At 46.6% G+C, this 16,024-nt stretch overlaps 1 protein-coding gene across 1 annotated transcript in view; it reads left to right on the forward strand.

Moving 5' to 3' along the window:
• Positions 1-2,348: 2,348 nt before the first annotated feature.
• tapt1a (transmembrane anterior posterior transformation 1a) overlaps positions 2,349-16,024 on the forward strand; it is a 54,674-nt gene continuing 40,998 nt past the window's right edge. The window contains exons 1-3 of the mRNA XM_056275046.1: positions 2,349-2,555; positions 5,398-5,528; positions 9,754-9,872. Of these exons, the coding sequence (XP_056131021.1) occupies positions 2,369-2,555; positions 5,398-5,528; positions 9,754-9,872 (437 nt within the window). The 5' untranslated portion in view covers positions 2,349-2,368. The remainder of the gene's footprint in view (positions 2,556-5,397; positions 5,529-9,753; positions 9,873-16,024) is intronic.

A 16,024-nucleotide genomic window follows, 5' to 3' on the forward strand; every position in this document is an offset into this window, starting at 1 on the left:
CGGGTCGTCGGCCCTGTGATGACCCGGCGGCCTGTGCAGGGTGTCTCCCCGCCTGCCGCCCGGTGACTGCTGGGATAGGCTGCAGCATCCCCACCACCCTGTGTGGATTATGGATGGATGGATGTTCATCAACGAGTCATTTATTTTGTACTTGAAATGCGGAGAACAATGCGGTCCGTCGGTCAGCGTGGGTTCAGCAGCGGGTCGGATCGATCCGGCTGCAGGAAATCCATCCAGAGGTGTCAGTCCGGCTTTCTTTTGAAGCTGTTTGGTTCGATGCTAAATATCTCACTGTACTGTGCCCGATCAATACCCCGGCGAGGCCGGTGGAGCTGTAATGAGCCTTCTCTCGCCAAGTCGTCAGCTTCTGAGAGAGGCCTCTCGGGTCTCTGACGGACCTTTAGCGCCACCAAGTGGAACAGATGTGGTCACTACAAAAACACCCTCTAAGACGGCTGTTGGGGGAAACTCGTTGGCCAAGTGTGTTGGCGTACGAGGAGGTTGACTTGGTGCGTTACTGTCAGTGAAACATACCTACATTTATGTTAGTAAATTACATTCATCATTTACATTAGTAATACCAAATGCAAAAGTAATAAAAAAGATGTGCTCAAAATAAGGCCTCGATCCCAAATAAAGATGATGACGAGGACACGGTGTGAGTATGAGCAGTGTTTGCGGTGTATTTGTGAAGGAGATGGGGTTTGAGTCGACAGTGGTGAGTTCGGTCACCGTGAGGCGTGTGGCGTACCACACACAAGATATTCAGGATAATCAAACTACAGATTCTGCTGCACGTTGTAGCACAAGTAAACTGCTGCAGTGGGAGGTATTTCTGTTCTCTGATTTACTTTTCTCTGTTGGCATGTTAATTAGCCACGCAATCTGTGTGAGGCCAGAGTTATTCTGAATGGAATAACCTACCTGAGCCTGCACTGGGTGCAAATTCCCTGCTTCTGCAGGTCGTCCCATTCATTTCCGCTGTTCCGTTCAGCATTGCTTGTGCCTCCTCTGCAGATCTACAGCTCTGTGGTCTGCTACACACACACACACACACACACACACACACACACACACACACAGGCTGTCCTGTGTTTAAATTAGAAATTCTATATAGACCTCAACGGAATCGAAAGAAAGAAATCTGCACACATCAAGTGCCTCCTGATAATGTCCAAAGTGTCGGTAGTGCGATACCTTCCACGGGGTTGGTTGTTTGCGGGCAGTCTGGTCCCCGGGTACCAAAGACTCTTTGGCCCCAAATGGGGCCCACATCTGCAGTTATCTCACAGCCCACGTTTGGCCTTGAACGGCGGCGTTGACTCAGGGTGAGTGTGGCTGCCTCCACTAAGCCACACTTGGGCCACATCTGGCTCACGTAGTATGTGCCGTAACCCGAGTCAAGCCCGGCTCATTACATCTGGGCCACGTCTGGCCCACACAACAGTTGCCAAGTAAGTATCAAACGGGCCCCAGATTAGGCCCACATGCGCCTGCTGTCTGGGCCGTTGAGCCGGGATTCACCCGATTAATTGAAGAACCCAATTAACGTAGAATCGGTCCGTCGGCCAGTCTCACAGAACACGACATGGACGTCTGCACACACACGACTTCAGCTTGACGGCTAGCTCACGAGGACGATGGAGTCCGTCGTAGCGGATAGGCTGTCTTGGTTATTTACTGATCTATTGATCTATTGCCGTTTTATCCCCAGTGTCAATTTAGATCGAACAGTGTTCATACCGGGGCTTGCAAGAGAAGGGCAGTAAAGCTGTAGGCCTCAATAAAAGAACATCAGATGCGGTCAGCACCATAAACCCAGACAAAAGGTAGTGCACCTGACCTTTACTTGAACTTGAAGTTCACTTAATCAACTTCACGTGTGTGTACTACTAGTAGTATACGTGTAAGTACACTTAGCTGTAGTTTTGTTTAGTATATCTCTGGTAAGTACTTTAAAGGTAAACTGGGAGCATGCTGCCAGATTGAGCACACTTGACTAAAGTCCTTCTTTGTAAGGTAGGTGGGTCTCTGTGGGTCTCTGTGGGCCTCTGTGGGTCTCTGTGGGTCTCTGTGGGTCTCTGTGGGCCTCTGTGGGTCTCTGTGGGTCTCTATGGGCCCGGCTCCCACCTGCAGGGCTGCTGGTTTGCACAGAAACACAAGATGCAGCGACGTCTCCTGCAGCGACGTCTCCTGCAGCGGCTCCCCCGCGAGCCCTCCGCTTGTTTACTTTCACCACGTGACAGCGCGGGCCGTTTCTAACCCCTCCCCCTCTCCCGTTACGCGACGACGTGATGACGTAGGCGATTGCGACTGTAAACCAGCCATCGGTTGACGTCGCACTGGCGACACGGATGGCGGAGCCAAGATGGCGGACCTGTCGGTTGACGGGCTGTCAGAAGAGAAAGAAGCCGAAATGGAGCTGAAGCGGAGGCAGAGGAGGCCGTGGGGAGACGTCCCGCGGTCCGGAACAGCCGGCCCGACTTCCGAGTTGCCCGAGACTCTGGGATTTATTGATGTAAACGCTGTCCGGAGGGAGCAGCGGGACCACTCAGGTGACGTCCGGTCTCTTCCCCTTAAAGCTGTTTGTTTATCTTTCCGCTTCACGCTTAAGCTAGTTCTGGACCTGAGAGTACCGGAGCTAGTTCTGGACCTGAGAGTACCGGAGCTAGTTCTGGATCTGAGAGTACTGAAACTAGTTCTGGGTCGGTGAGCACTGAAGCTAGTTCTGGACCTGAGAGTACTGAAACTAGTTCTGGATGTGAAAGTACCGAAGCTAGTTCTGGACCTGAGAGTACCGGAACTAGTTCTGGACCTGAGAGTACTGAAACTAGTTCTGGATGTGAAAGTACCGAAGCTAGTTCTGGGTCGGTGAGTACTGAAGCTAGTTCTGGACCTGAGAGTATTGAAACTAGTTGTGGACCTGAGAGTACCGAAGCTAGTTCTGGACCTGAGAGTACCGGAAGTAGTTCTGGATCTGAGAGTACTGAAACTAGTTCTGGGTCGGTGAGCACTGAAGCTAGTTCTGGACCAGAGAGTACTGAAACTAGTTCTGGACCTGAGAGTACCGGAGCTAGTTCTGGACCTGAGAGTACCGGAACTAGTTCTGGATCTGAGAGTACTGAAACTAGTTCTGGGTCGGTGAGTACTGAAGCTAGTTCTGGACCTGAGAGTACTGAAACTAGTTGTGGACCTGAGAGTACCAAAGCTAGTTCTGGACCTGAGAGTACCGAAGCTAGTTCTGGATCTGAGAGTACTGAAACTAGTTCTGGGTCGGTGAGTACTGAAGCTAGTTCTGGACCTGAGCGTACCGAAGCTAGTTCTCGATCTGAGAGTACCGAAGCTAGTTCTGGACCTGAGAGTACTGAAGCTAGTTCTGGACCTGAGAGTACCGAAGCTAGTTCTGGACCCGAGTACCGGTACCGTGGTGACTTTTCCAACAGAGTCTTTCAGAAGCACCGAGGCTTAATCTTTACTCAGCATCAATAAGAACGAGAAGTGTTGGAGTAATTAAGACTGTTAGAATGAAGTTATAAGATAAGTCAAACTCTATTGTACAAGGACCTGCATCCTGCCCCAAGTGAAGATGCTCTGATTGACAGATAGATAAATAAAAGCACAGGTGACAAATACGAGTAACATTAACATTCAGCACGTGCTTTAGTCAATAAGACTATGAGACTATGAGCAGTGATAGAAAGGACCGGGGCAGATGTGACCGAGCTGTGCAAGAAAGGACTGAAAATAAGTGCTCCTATTCCGTCACTTGTTTCCTCGGCTACCCTGATAAAGGAGGCGATACTCTTATAAAGGAGGTGATTAAAGGAGGTGAGATCTGTCTCATATGATAAGAAGTAGGTTTTAGAAGAGGCAGCTGTGCAGAAGTTGTGGTTGACTATACAAGAACACATGTGAACATTAGGATGGAATGGGTTCACAGTCCACCACCATGTTACAGGCTCCAGTCTCACCTGAACAGAACTGGGTTAAGACTCACAGAAGCCAGAGAAAAGGCGTGCTTGATGTTTTCTTGATTTTTCATGACCTTCTCTTTTAGTTTCACCTGCACCCTTTCATTTAAAGTGCATTGCATTTCATTTTAATCGATGAGATGTGCTGTATAAACAACGCTTGATTGATTGATTGATTGAGAGAGGAGCAACCTGTGTTGGCCCTTTGTTCCTGTGTGGACAGAGTAGCTGGGCTGAGAGCAGAGGACTGAGTGTTCCTGGCAGTGGTTCTGTTATCAGCTACTACCGTATTAACCGATGAGCTGGGCTGATAAAACGAACTGTTCATGACATTCTTTTGCTATCACTAAGTTAAACGTAATGCCGTCACATGTAGACTGCAAGTAGCTCTATTTCCTTTTCTGCCTGACCTCCTCGATACTTTTTGGGAGTCTGCATGAAGTGCGTATAGAGGGTTCACGCAGGGTCACCTATGGAAAGACAAATGAGGCGCCGTCATCACCGCTCACAAGTCTCGGTGCAGTTCAAGCGGCACTGCCATCAGCTTCACCAGTTGCTTGTAGGGCAGTTCAGGGGTGCGGTTTGGGATTCCTGGATCCGTGACAAGATGTGATACCGGGCCCCAGATGGCGATGCGGTCAGGGGGCCCGGGTAGTACATTACCTTGCCCCTTTGGTGGTAGTTATGCACAGCCCCCCCCCCCCTGTTTTAGCTGAACCTGACAGAGAGAAAATTGAAGTATTATATTTACATACACAGTTGAAGCGTGAGTCGTAGATTTAAAACGGGCATTTCTCCGTCTTTCTGAATCGGTCATAAGTGGAAAACGTGGGTCTGTTTTACTCCAACCGCTACAGCCATTAGCAATGTGAGCAAAACTTTTTACAGCATCAGAAAACATGAGAAGCTCAGATTTAGCTGTTGCTTATGGTTAGCCCTTGTATTAAGAGACCCGTCAATCAAATTGAAGACCCGTCAGTCATATTAGCGCTAAAAATGGAATCGCAGTTATAGCCATGATGTGCTTGCATGTGTTAAGTTAAAATGGACGAATCGCTGTCCAAATGTTCGTGTGAAATTTGCAAAAGCTTTTTGCCCCGATCACTTCAACCTTTTCCTGTGAAAACAGAAAGACAAACTCGACCTGAAACCTGCCCCATCAAGGTCGGCTCGTTTTCCCAGCGATAAAACACTGATAACGGTTAGCCTCTGCTTGATGACCTCTGTGTTTTTCACCGAAAGGAGCGGTGAACCAAACACATTATTAATCCCCCGAGTCGTCCGCATTTGGAGAAACTTCACCCTCTTTCCTGCTACGGTTTGCTACTTGATGGGTTGTTGTTCTGCTCATTGTGTTGATAACCGTGCTTGTGATTGTTGGAGACAATGGCGTTGTGGTAACAGTGTCGTCCTAACGCTGTTCCAGATCCGTCGCTGGCGGGCTTCGTGTGTGCAGAGCTTACCAGAGGCTACTTCCTGGAACACAATGAGGCAAAGTACACAGAGCGCAGAGAGAGAGTTTACACATGCATGAGAATCCCCAAGGAGCTGGAAAAGGTAAAGTGTTGATGTGTAGCTACGTAGTGTACACGTAAATGTCATGAAGTCTCTCTCTCTCTCTCTCTCTCTCTGTTTTTCTCTTTGTTGCTGTTGGTCCGTCGCTTTCTATCGTTTTGTTTCCGTCTCTCATCGCTGCTTGCTTACTTCCTGTCCTTGCCTTACTTTTAGCAAATTCTAAACATTAGTGCTAACTCACACGCACACATACACACACACATGCACACACATACACAAGAAACAAACAAATACATGATTTTTCAAACATTTTTATGGCTTAATAAAGATATCATGACAGTATATAATGATACTCATGTGACATAAGGCATGTGTATTCCTCTGTACTGCTACTACTACTACTTCTTCTACTACTACTACTACTACTACTACTTTCAGCTGCTCCCGTTAGGGGGCGCCACAGCAGATCATCCGTTTCCACTTCTTCCTGTCCTTTGCATCTTCCTCTGTCACACCAGCCACCTGCATGTCCTCCCTCACCACCTCCATAAACCTCCTCTTTGGCCTTCCTCTTCTCCTCTTCCCTGGCAGCTCCATATTCAGCATCCTTCTCTCAGTATACCCAGCATCTCTCCTCCACACATGTCCAAACCATCTCAATCTTGTCTCTCTTGCTTTGTCTCCAAACCGTCCAACCTGAGCTGTCCCTCTATTATACTCGTTCCTAATCCTGTCCTTCTTCATCACTCCCAATGAAAATCTTATCATCTTCATCTCTGCCACCTCCAGCTCCTCCTCCTGTCTTTTCATCAGTGCCACTGTCTCCAGACCATATAACATAGCTGGTCTCACCACCATCTTGTAAACCTTCCCTTTAACTCTTGCTGGTACCCTTCTGTCACAAATCACTCCTGATACTCTTCTCCACCCACTCCACCCTGCCTGCACTCTCTTCTTCACCTCTCTTCTGCACTCCCTGTTACTTTGGACGTATGTGTGTTCCTCTGTATTCATTTAAACATTATAATCTGATTTGTTTGTATCATATGTCCTTTTGGTACAGGACAGTCTGGAAAACACCAGTGAGTAAAAAATTATGTTGGGCTGTACTACTCAGGTGGGACATCAGCCTATTTTTGTTGGTCTTGTTGTTGGTCACAAGGGGGCGGTGTTGAAACACGAAGCCCATGCTCGTCTTCATTGACAAGTGGGAATAGCTGCATACTTAATCATCATCTGGGCTGGGAAGTATTTCACTATTATCTTGTAGCGTCTGTCATTGGTATTGTATTAGGATGAAATTTAGATATTGTCATATTGTGACCACAATAAATTGTCTAAATGAATAACGTTATGAAGACAAATTTCGTGATGATATTATTTTCCACATTGCTCAGAGCTATATCAGCCTACACAACCATTGTGATCTGCATCGTGCTGGTTCAAAAGCCTGACCTGGTATGCTAAATTTACAGTCTATACACACAAATGTAAAAAGACAGCCCTATGTAGGCACCTTTGTGTGTGGATGTGGCACTAAGAACCTACTTTTATTCCCGTAGCAGACAGAGTATAGCATCACATCAGATTTTAAAAAAGTCCAAGCAGAGGTTGGTGTTCAGGGAGGGTGCTGCTCCTACTGGTCGGGTCCTCTCTGCTTGGCAGCGGCTGAAAAATGTGTGCAAACAAACTGGTTCTCAATGATCCGACTGTGTCCAGCAACCTTCCAAACACCTCACGTACCTGAGAGGGCCCCAAGCAAAATCCTGCAGAGACCCACCGAACCCAGCCCCTCAAGCTCTCCACCTCTTCCTTAGTCACGTTTTTTAGGGAGTTGGTTTGAGGAAAAATGCTCATTGCAGTCTTTCCTCCCAGCATCTTTTCTAAAATGACGGGGCAGTCGCTTTTCTGATGGGGACATTGAGATATATGGAGGTGCTTATTTTTCTCTTGCCAATTGTGTTTTTTGCAGATGGTGCCTTTTAGAGGCTTTACAAGAGAAAGTCTATCGGTGTATTGGAGCTAACCTTAAGCAACCTGAATGTCCTGAATCTCCTGTCAGAAGCAGGAAGTACGGCATGGAGTGAGATATATAGGTATTCACAGAGAGGGGAATCAGTTCATCTGGACTTAACGTTTACTGGGAGAAACGATTCATCACTCGTCCAGTGACCTCTTTGGTGATAAATACGTAGATGAGTCATGAAACATTTCTCGCAGTAAACGTTGAGTCCAGATGAACTGATTCCGCTTTCTGTGATTTTCTTACCCGGATTATTGAGCATGCATACAGACATATATAGGTATTGTTGTTAATGAAGCTTCCCGTGTGTGTAGATGGCGGTGCGAATTCATGTTTGCGGCGGCCACAACCAGTACCGTCCATGCAGTGTCTTTGTCCTTGTCTGCAGCTAAGTTTGTTTTGTCTTCGTTTGATGCCTGGGTGAGAGCTGGCGCGGGATCGGCTGGGGGAGCTTGGTCTGCTGCATCCTGTGGGCCCAGGGACCACGGCCCTGCCTGGAGCTGTGCCCAAAGAGGAAACACCGAGGGCGGTTTGACAGGATGAGGAAGCAGGGCAGGCTAAGCTAACTGCTAGCCCATGCAGACTGGCAGTTCTGATAACACTGAGGGCGGTCTGGCGGTGGCCTCGCCAAGCCTTGACTCTGTTTTAGTGTTGTCGTGTGGAGTACGGGGTGGTGTGTCAGTGGTGTCTGGCTGGGAGAGCTGGTGTTGGATCGGCTGGGACTGCTGTGGTCTGCCGCGTCTGGTGGACCCAGGGACCACGACCCTGATCGGAGCTGCGCCTGAGGAGGAAACACTGAGGGCGGTCTGACAGGACACAGAATGGCGGCAGGCTAAGCTAACTGCTAGCCCACGCAGACCGGCAGTTCCGACAGTCATCCTGGCTGGCGTTCGTTCTCTGGACCGTGGAATTTTTTGGACTGTGTTGCGCTGAATGGAGTCTGTTGTTAACTATCTGTGGGGTTTTTTTGGCCTTTGTTCTGTTCTGTTTTTGTAAATTTCTGGTGGCGTCATTTTTGGGACGTGTGTTTTTGTCTTTTGTGTCTCACTGCTGTGGGCTGGGGGGGAACGGAATTTAGTTTCTTTTGTGTACAGAAGTACATGAAAGATAACAACAATAAATTGTTGCTGATTCCCGATTGAATTCTCAGTCCTGACCTTGGTCCTTTGAAAAAACACGTCAGTCATTGTGCTGCACGTTTAAACCTTCTTTTTATATTCTGGAGCGAAAGTGAAAATCTATAACGTTGTGAGTTGTTTGTTTGAATTACTGACACCTTGTTGTGATGCTGAGCACTCTAAATACCAGAGGTCCATTCAAACTGAACGAGAGTCGGCAGGGCTGTTGTGTCAGAAAAACAAGACGACCTGCTTGAGCCCGAGTCTTACTTATTGATGTTGTACTACCAGCTTGTTCTCTCATCGCCGGCTCGACAACTTCACTTTGTCTTCGACCTCAACACGACCTGCCTTCTTCCTCCTCATTTGGCTGCTGTGATGAAGAAAACACTATGCATCCTATCATTTTTTCCTGGCAAAGTTACTTAAAAATGTATTTTGCTCGGGGTGTCCGGGTGGCGTGGCGGTCTATTCCGTTGCCTACCAACACAGGAATCGCTGGTTTGAATCCCCGTGTTTCCTCCGGCTTGGTCGGGCATCACTACAGACACAATTGGCCGTGTCTGCGGGTGGGAAGCCGGATGTGGGTATGTGTCCTGGTCGCTGCACTAGCATCTCCTCTGGCCGGTCGGGGTGCCCGTTTGGGGGGGAGGGGGGACCGGGGGGAATAGCGTGATCCTCCCATGCACTACGTCCCCCTGGTGAAACTCCTCACTGTCAGGTGAAAAGAAGTGGCTGGTGACTCCACATGCATGGGAGGAGGCATGTGGTAGTCTGCAGCCCTCCCTGGATCGGCAGAGGGGGTGGAGTAGCGACTGGGACGGCTCGGAAGAGTGGGGTGACTGGCTGGGTGCAACCGGGGAGAAAAAGGGGGGGGGGAGGAGCCACAAAAAAAGAAGTGGAGAAGTTTATTTTACTTCATTATCTGTTTGACATGCACATGAACTTGTGATATTTGTGCCTCAGATCTTTCTCTTCAACTGCGATTTATAATGTCTTTTTCTGGGCAGTGATATTTGTTGTGATGTGTAAAAAAAAAATATATATATATATATATATATATATAGGTTATCTCTCAGCAAGTGATCTTGGTTTGATGTCGATGTGTTCTCTTGTATCTTGGCAGCTGATGATCTTTGGCTTCTTCTTGTGTGTGGACGCCTTCCTGTATGTCTTTACCCTGCTGCCCCTCCGAGTTCTGCTGGCCCTGCTGCGCCTCCTCACCCTGCCCTGCTGCGGCTTTAGGTTAGAGCCAACACACACACACACACACACACACACACACACACACACACACACACACACACATGCTACAGTACTACGATACAGCTGTCATATTTGACTGCGCTGTCAGCAGTGCCTGCACACAGACTGATGCATGCATACCTACATATGTACACAAGTGTGTGTCACATTTACTTGCGCACATAAATATGCAAATAGACACACAACAGAAGATATGTACGCCCTACACACTGACAAAATGATTGTCAAAGAAAAAAATGAATTTGAGCAAGAATTTATAGCCTTAAATGTACATAGCTGTACGTCTAACAATGAGAAAACACATTTGTGTGCACACACACACACACACGTACACACATGTACATACATACACACTTCAGTAAATAAACTATATCAGAAGTGACAGCCATATCTGGATGTTTGCACATGTGCATGATTTTGAATGGAAATAACCTACACTTGGTCCTCTGAAGCAAAGGCCATTTTCTAAAGCTCTGTTATAGAGATCTGGTCCAACAGTAGACAGATGAGAGGGATAATTTATTTTTTAAATTTCATTTTTCAAGTGATATTCTCTAGGTGAAAAAATAGTCTCCTCATACACTGCCCCCCCCCACATACACATACACATACACCCAGATCTGGATGAAAAACTTTTTCAGCCTTGATGTACATATGACCACAATGTGCTATGCATTTTTAGAGGCCTGTTATCTTCATATGTATGAAATATTATTACACTAATAAAGTTATTATTCGAAAATATGAGATACCATGTACATCTACACAATCTACACAGTGAAGCTGTTTATTTCCCAGCACGTATTATACTGAATACATGTTGCCCAAAACTTCAGTCCAGCCGTGGAGTTAGGAACTGATGAAATGTGTGGGGCTTTTGAAATGGTATTCAGCAATGCTGTCAGAGCAGTCCAAAGTCAGTACGGCTACAGTTAAACAGCTAGGGCCTTGCTAGCCCCTTCGCCCATCCAACAAGGCTCTGTCTCACTCTCCCCTTGCCTTCTTCCCCCGGCAGGGCACACATTTGCCCCTACTGCAGAAGAAGCAGGTATGCCGGCACACGCCTGCCAGGGCATCTTACACGTCATACGCCTTTCCACTGTCCTGACCTGAACTCCACTGTCACCCATCTCTGTCCATTTCCATCATGTTTGTGTATGTGTACAGTCTGGCACTGTGCTCATTACGCCCCTCGGTGGACATTAGAGTGGCCATGTTAGCTCTGCAGTGTTTTATTTTGGAAAGGGTTGCACCCGTCCCAGTGCAACCACGTTCCTTGCTGTTGCACTGCTGGTCACTACACAATGTTTTGGCGTTAAACAGCGGGTGCTTTTCTTTTTGCAAAAAGGAGTAATCATTCGCTTCCCCCGTCCAGATTTGCCAAGCCGCCTTGTGGATTTGAACCAGCTACCTCCCTGTCATAAGCCAACAAGGTTTCGTATGACTAGTCAAGCTCTCGTCTTTGCTGCTAGATGTTACTGCCTTGACTCGTCGGGCTCAACTGAAGCACTCGGCAGTGGCTAGCTGGAATGCTGCTCAACGACTGGCCGCACGTTACCGTGCTGCACATGTGGGAAGCAGAGGGCGTGGTTGCTGACTGGCCACAGTGACGATGGCTTTGCACCGGCTACTTTTAAATATAGGCGATGCAGCAGCTTTTACTACTACAGGCCACAGAGCTGGGTTCGTGTCGTTGCAGATGTTTGGGGGCGAGTGGCTTTAAGTAGCAGCAGCCTGTGTGTTCTTGGTAATCCACCTGAATCTAAAGACCACAGGTAGCCTTACGAGAGACTTGTGTTCATGCTCTGTGTTTTCTGGTTTCATTTTAGTTAAGTTGGTCAGACGGTCTTTTATTTGGTACACACGTCACACATTTACCAAGTACAATGCCGCGCTCACGCTTCATCAGATTTGGTTGCACATAAGTGAAGGTATCTGTGAGTCTAGAATCTGATTGGTCGAAAAATGCTCCATGACACTCAGGCCGCTGTCATCAGCATAGATGTTTGTTTTTGTTTTTTTAAGTGAAAAGGCGGAGGATACCAAAATAAATGTTTCATTTCTAAAGCTGAAAGCTCCTTTTTTTATCAATTAACTAACTAATTAATTAATTATATTTAATATTATTACATATTATTTATTATTTATTTGTATTTGAAGAATAAAACAGACCCCTGTTTTTTACAAAATAAAATATGCCTGTGCAAAAGTCACCCTTTCACATCTAGGGGCAGATACCATTTTGGGCATCTCTACTGCTGCTTTCCTTTTCTCTTAATCTCTTTCTCATTTTCTCTCTCTTACTCTCACATATGTATGCAGACACACACAACGGCACTCCTGGTACTCATCGTTCGTCTCAGGACTGTCCTCTCACCCCAGCGTGACCTAGTTGGTTGACATATTGCTTAGCCATTATAAATGTATGTACATTATTCAACACCAGACCTTTATGTCAAGGTAGATTTTTATTTTTTTTTAATAATAGGAAAAAGTCTGAAATTTGAAAATGGGAAAACGCAAGGAAAAACCTAAGTTCACCAGGCACCAGACCTGACCGTCAGGTGGCATCGCAGCCTCAGAGGATGGATTGAGACACGTGGAAAGGAATAAAACAATGATAATTTGATTATGAATTTGCAGTCACCCTCACTTATCATGTTTACCATTCCACGGTGGTAAATATAACCCGTGTCCTGCTTTCTGCACAGCGCCGTGCTCGGCTGCACCCCCATTCCGAAACCATCGTGACATTTGATTAAGCCAATTTACACATTCATCTCAACCCCGGCTTCCCTTCCTGTCAGCCGGGAGTCAGGGACCCCGCCCGCTGCTCTCTAAAAATAGCTCAGATATCTACACATTCCACGTGTCCTTCCCAGTAAGCAGGATGTGCAGTCGTCTAAATCACCAATTCTCTTCCCCTTCTGCTTTTCCAGGCAATGAGGTGTGAAGGTTTTGTTTGTGGTGTTAGATGGATGAAGGGCAGCTGTGTGGATTATCTGTCTGCTATGCACATCTTTGAAATTGATCCAGGGGCGTCCGGGTGGCGTGGCGGTCTATTCCGTCGCCCGCCAACACGGGGGTTCCGGTTCAAATCCCCGTGTTACCTCCGGCTTGGTCGGGCGTCCCTACAGGCACAATTGGCCGTGTCTGCAGGTGGGAAGCAGGATGTGTGTATGTGTCCTGGTCGCTGCGCTAGCGCCTCCTCTGGTTGGTCGGGGTGCCTGTTCGGAAAGGAGGGGGAACTGGGAGGTAGCTACGTCCCCCTGGTGAAACTCCTCACTGTCAGGTGAAAAGAAGCAGCTGGCGACTCCACATGTACGGGAGGAGGCATGTGGTAGTCTGCAGCCCTCCCCGGATCGGCAGAGGGGTCGGAGCAGAGACCGGGATGGCTCGGAAGAGTGGGGTAATTGGCCAAGTACAGTTCGGAGAAAAAGGGGGGAAAAAATCCCAAAAAGAAAAATAAAGATTCAGTCACGCAGCTGTGAGGTGTAATGGCTGATAAATATGCTGTCCGTCTACAACAGGTTTTCAATCAGGTCCTCAGGTACCACCGGCTCTCCTGAGTTATACCCGAAATTGCTCCCTATTTGCTATATAGTAGGGGTGGGACAAAATATCCATACTAGAATATGTCGTAATACTTCCTCTTGTGATACGTTATCGAGACACTGGCACCAAATATCAATATTGTTATTAAAACTCTCTTTCTCCGTGATCTTTTTTTCTTTTCAAACTTTATTGGTAACAGTCGAGCTGTAACAACAGTAAAATATACAGAAGTTTAAGAACAGAAAGAGGGAACGGATTCCCGGGGAATTTTATTTTAGGTGTGTGCGTGTGCACGCAAGCTAAAGAGGCACTGAGCTACGTACTTTGCTGGACGTTGTTTTGTCTCACTTGTCAAATTCTGTGAAACTGACACCACAGTGCAGTGAATAAATACACAATTCCTGCTTTTTGCCTCTTTAGGGGTATTTTTTTCTTCTGCAGTTACACAGATAATGTATCGTGGATGATCGTCTTGCAGTGTATCGCAGAATCGCTGTATCGGGAGACCATCGTTATCGTGGGCAGTGTATCCTGATAGTATCTTACTGCGAGTCGTTCTGTGATTCCCACCCCTACCTATATGGTGCGCTATATTCACCTTGCTCCATTTTGAGTGTCCGAATTCTACCTGTAAAGTTTATTCACCATTTAATGGCCTCAAAAATTTGCAAATGCAGCTGAAATTGTAGTGTCCAGTGCATATAGACTACTTTATACCAGTAGGACCAGCTCATCCACATCTCACACCTCCATCCATCCAACCGTTATCCGAATCGCTTATCCTGCTCACACACACTCACACCTAGGGACAATTCAGTACATCTGAGTCACCTGACCTACATGTCTTTGGACTGTGGGAGGAAACCGGAGCCCCCGGAGGAAACCCACACAGACACGGGGAGAACATGCAAACTCCACACAGAGGACGACCCGGGACCACCCCCAAGGTTGGACTACCCGGGGGACCTTCTTGCTGTGAGGCGATCGCGCTAACCACTGCGCCACCATGCTGCCCACATCTCACAGCGCATCCAAAATCATTGGCCTTCCCACCCCCAACCCATCAGACCTCCATAGCAAAGCCATCATACGCAGAGCACTAACATAACTCAGCATCCCCTCACCCCTTAACCCGTTTTTCACCTGCTTCCATCTGGTCTCAGGTTCAGGTCCCTCACCTGGAGACAAGCCGCTTTAAAAGGAGCTTTGTTCCTTCTGCCATCAGAGTTCTAAACTCACTGACCTTCTAAACTCTTGTGTTAATGTGTTGTTGTCTCCCCGTTCTCTGTGTATGTCCTGTGGTATGTGATGTATGTGTACATGTATTTACTGTCTGTGAGGCTCTGCACAAAAGGTGAAACCAAATGTCCTCTTGTAGGATGATGAAGTATCGATCTGTCTGTCTATAGTAGCACAATGCAATGGTTTGCCTCCTCTCTGTCGTGCTCGTGCACTCTTTTCACTGTCAAATACTGCATGACGGGACAAGAAGAGGTCACAAAATCATGATTCAGTGGTGTTCATTACTCCTATAGAGGATAAATCATGATTCAGTGGTGTTCATTACTCCTATAGAGGATAAATCATGATTCAGTGGTGTTCATTACTCCTATAGAGGATAAATCATGATTCAGTGGTGTTCATTACTCCCTGCAGAGGATAAATCATGATTCAGTGGTGTTCATTACTCCTATAGAGGATAAATCATGATTCAGTGGTGCTCATTACTCCTATAGAGGATAAATCATGATTCAGTGGTGTTCATTACTCCTATAGAGGATAAATCATGATTCAGTGGTGTTCATTACTCCTATAGAGGATAAATCATGATCCAGTGGTGTTCATTACTCCTATAGAGGATAAATCATGATTCAGTGGTGTTCATTACTCCTATAGAGGATAAATCATGATTCAGTGGTGTTCATTACTCCCTGCAGAGGATAAATCATGATTCAGTGGTGTTCATTACTCCTGTAGAGGATAAATCATGATTCAGTGGCGTTCATTACTCCTATAGAGGATAAATCATAATTCAGTGGTGTTCATTACTCCTATAGAGGATAAATCATGATTCAGTGGCGTTCATTACTCCTATAGAGGATAAATCATGATTCAGTGGTGTTCATTACTCCTATAGAGGATAAATCATGATTCAGTGGTGTTCATTACTCCTATAGAGTTTAAATCATGATTCAGTGGTGTTCATTACTCCTATAGAGGATAAATCATGATTCAGTGGTGTTCATTACTCCTATAGAGGATAAATCATGATTCAGTGGTGTTCATTACTCCTATAGAGTTTAAATCATGATTCAGTGGCGTTCATTACTCCTATAGAGGATAAATCATGATTCAGTGGCGTTCATTACTCCTATAGAGGATAAATCATGATTCAGTGGTGTTCATTACTCCTATAGAGGATAAATCATGATCCAGTGGTGTTCATTACTCCTATAGAGGATAAATCATGATTCAGTGGTGTTCATTACTCCTATAGAGGATAAATCATGATTCAGTGGTGTTCATTACTCCTATAGAGGATAAATCATGATTCAGTGGTGTTCATTACTCCTATA

The sequence above is a fragment of the Lampris incognitus genome, chromosome 1, assembly GCF_029633865.1.
Source record: "Lampris incognitus isolate fLamInc1 chromosome 1, fLamInc1.hap2, whole genome shotgun sequence".
NCBI classification, from domain to species: Eukaryota; Metazoa; Chordata; class Actinopteri; order Lampriformes; family Lampridae; genus Lampris; species Lampris incognitus.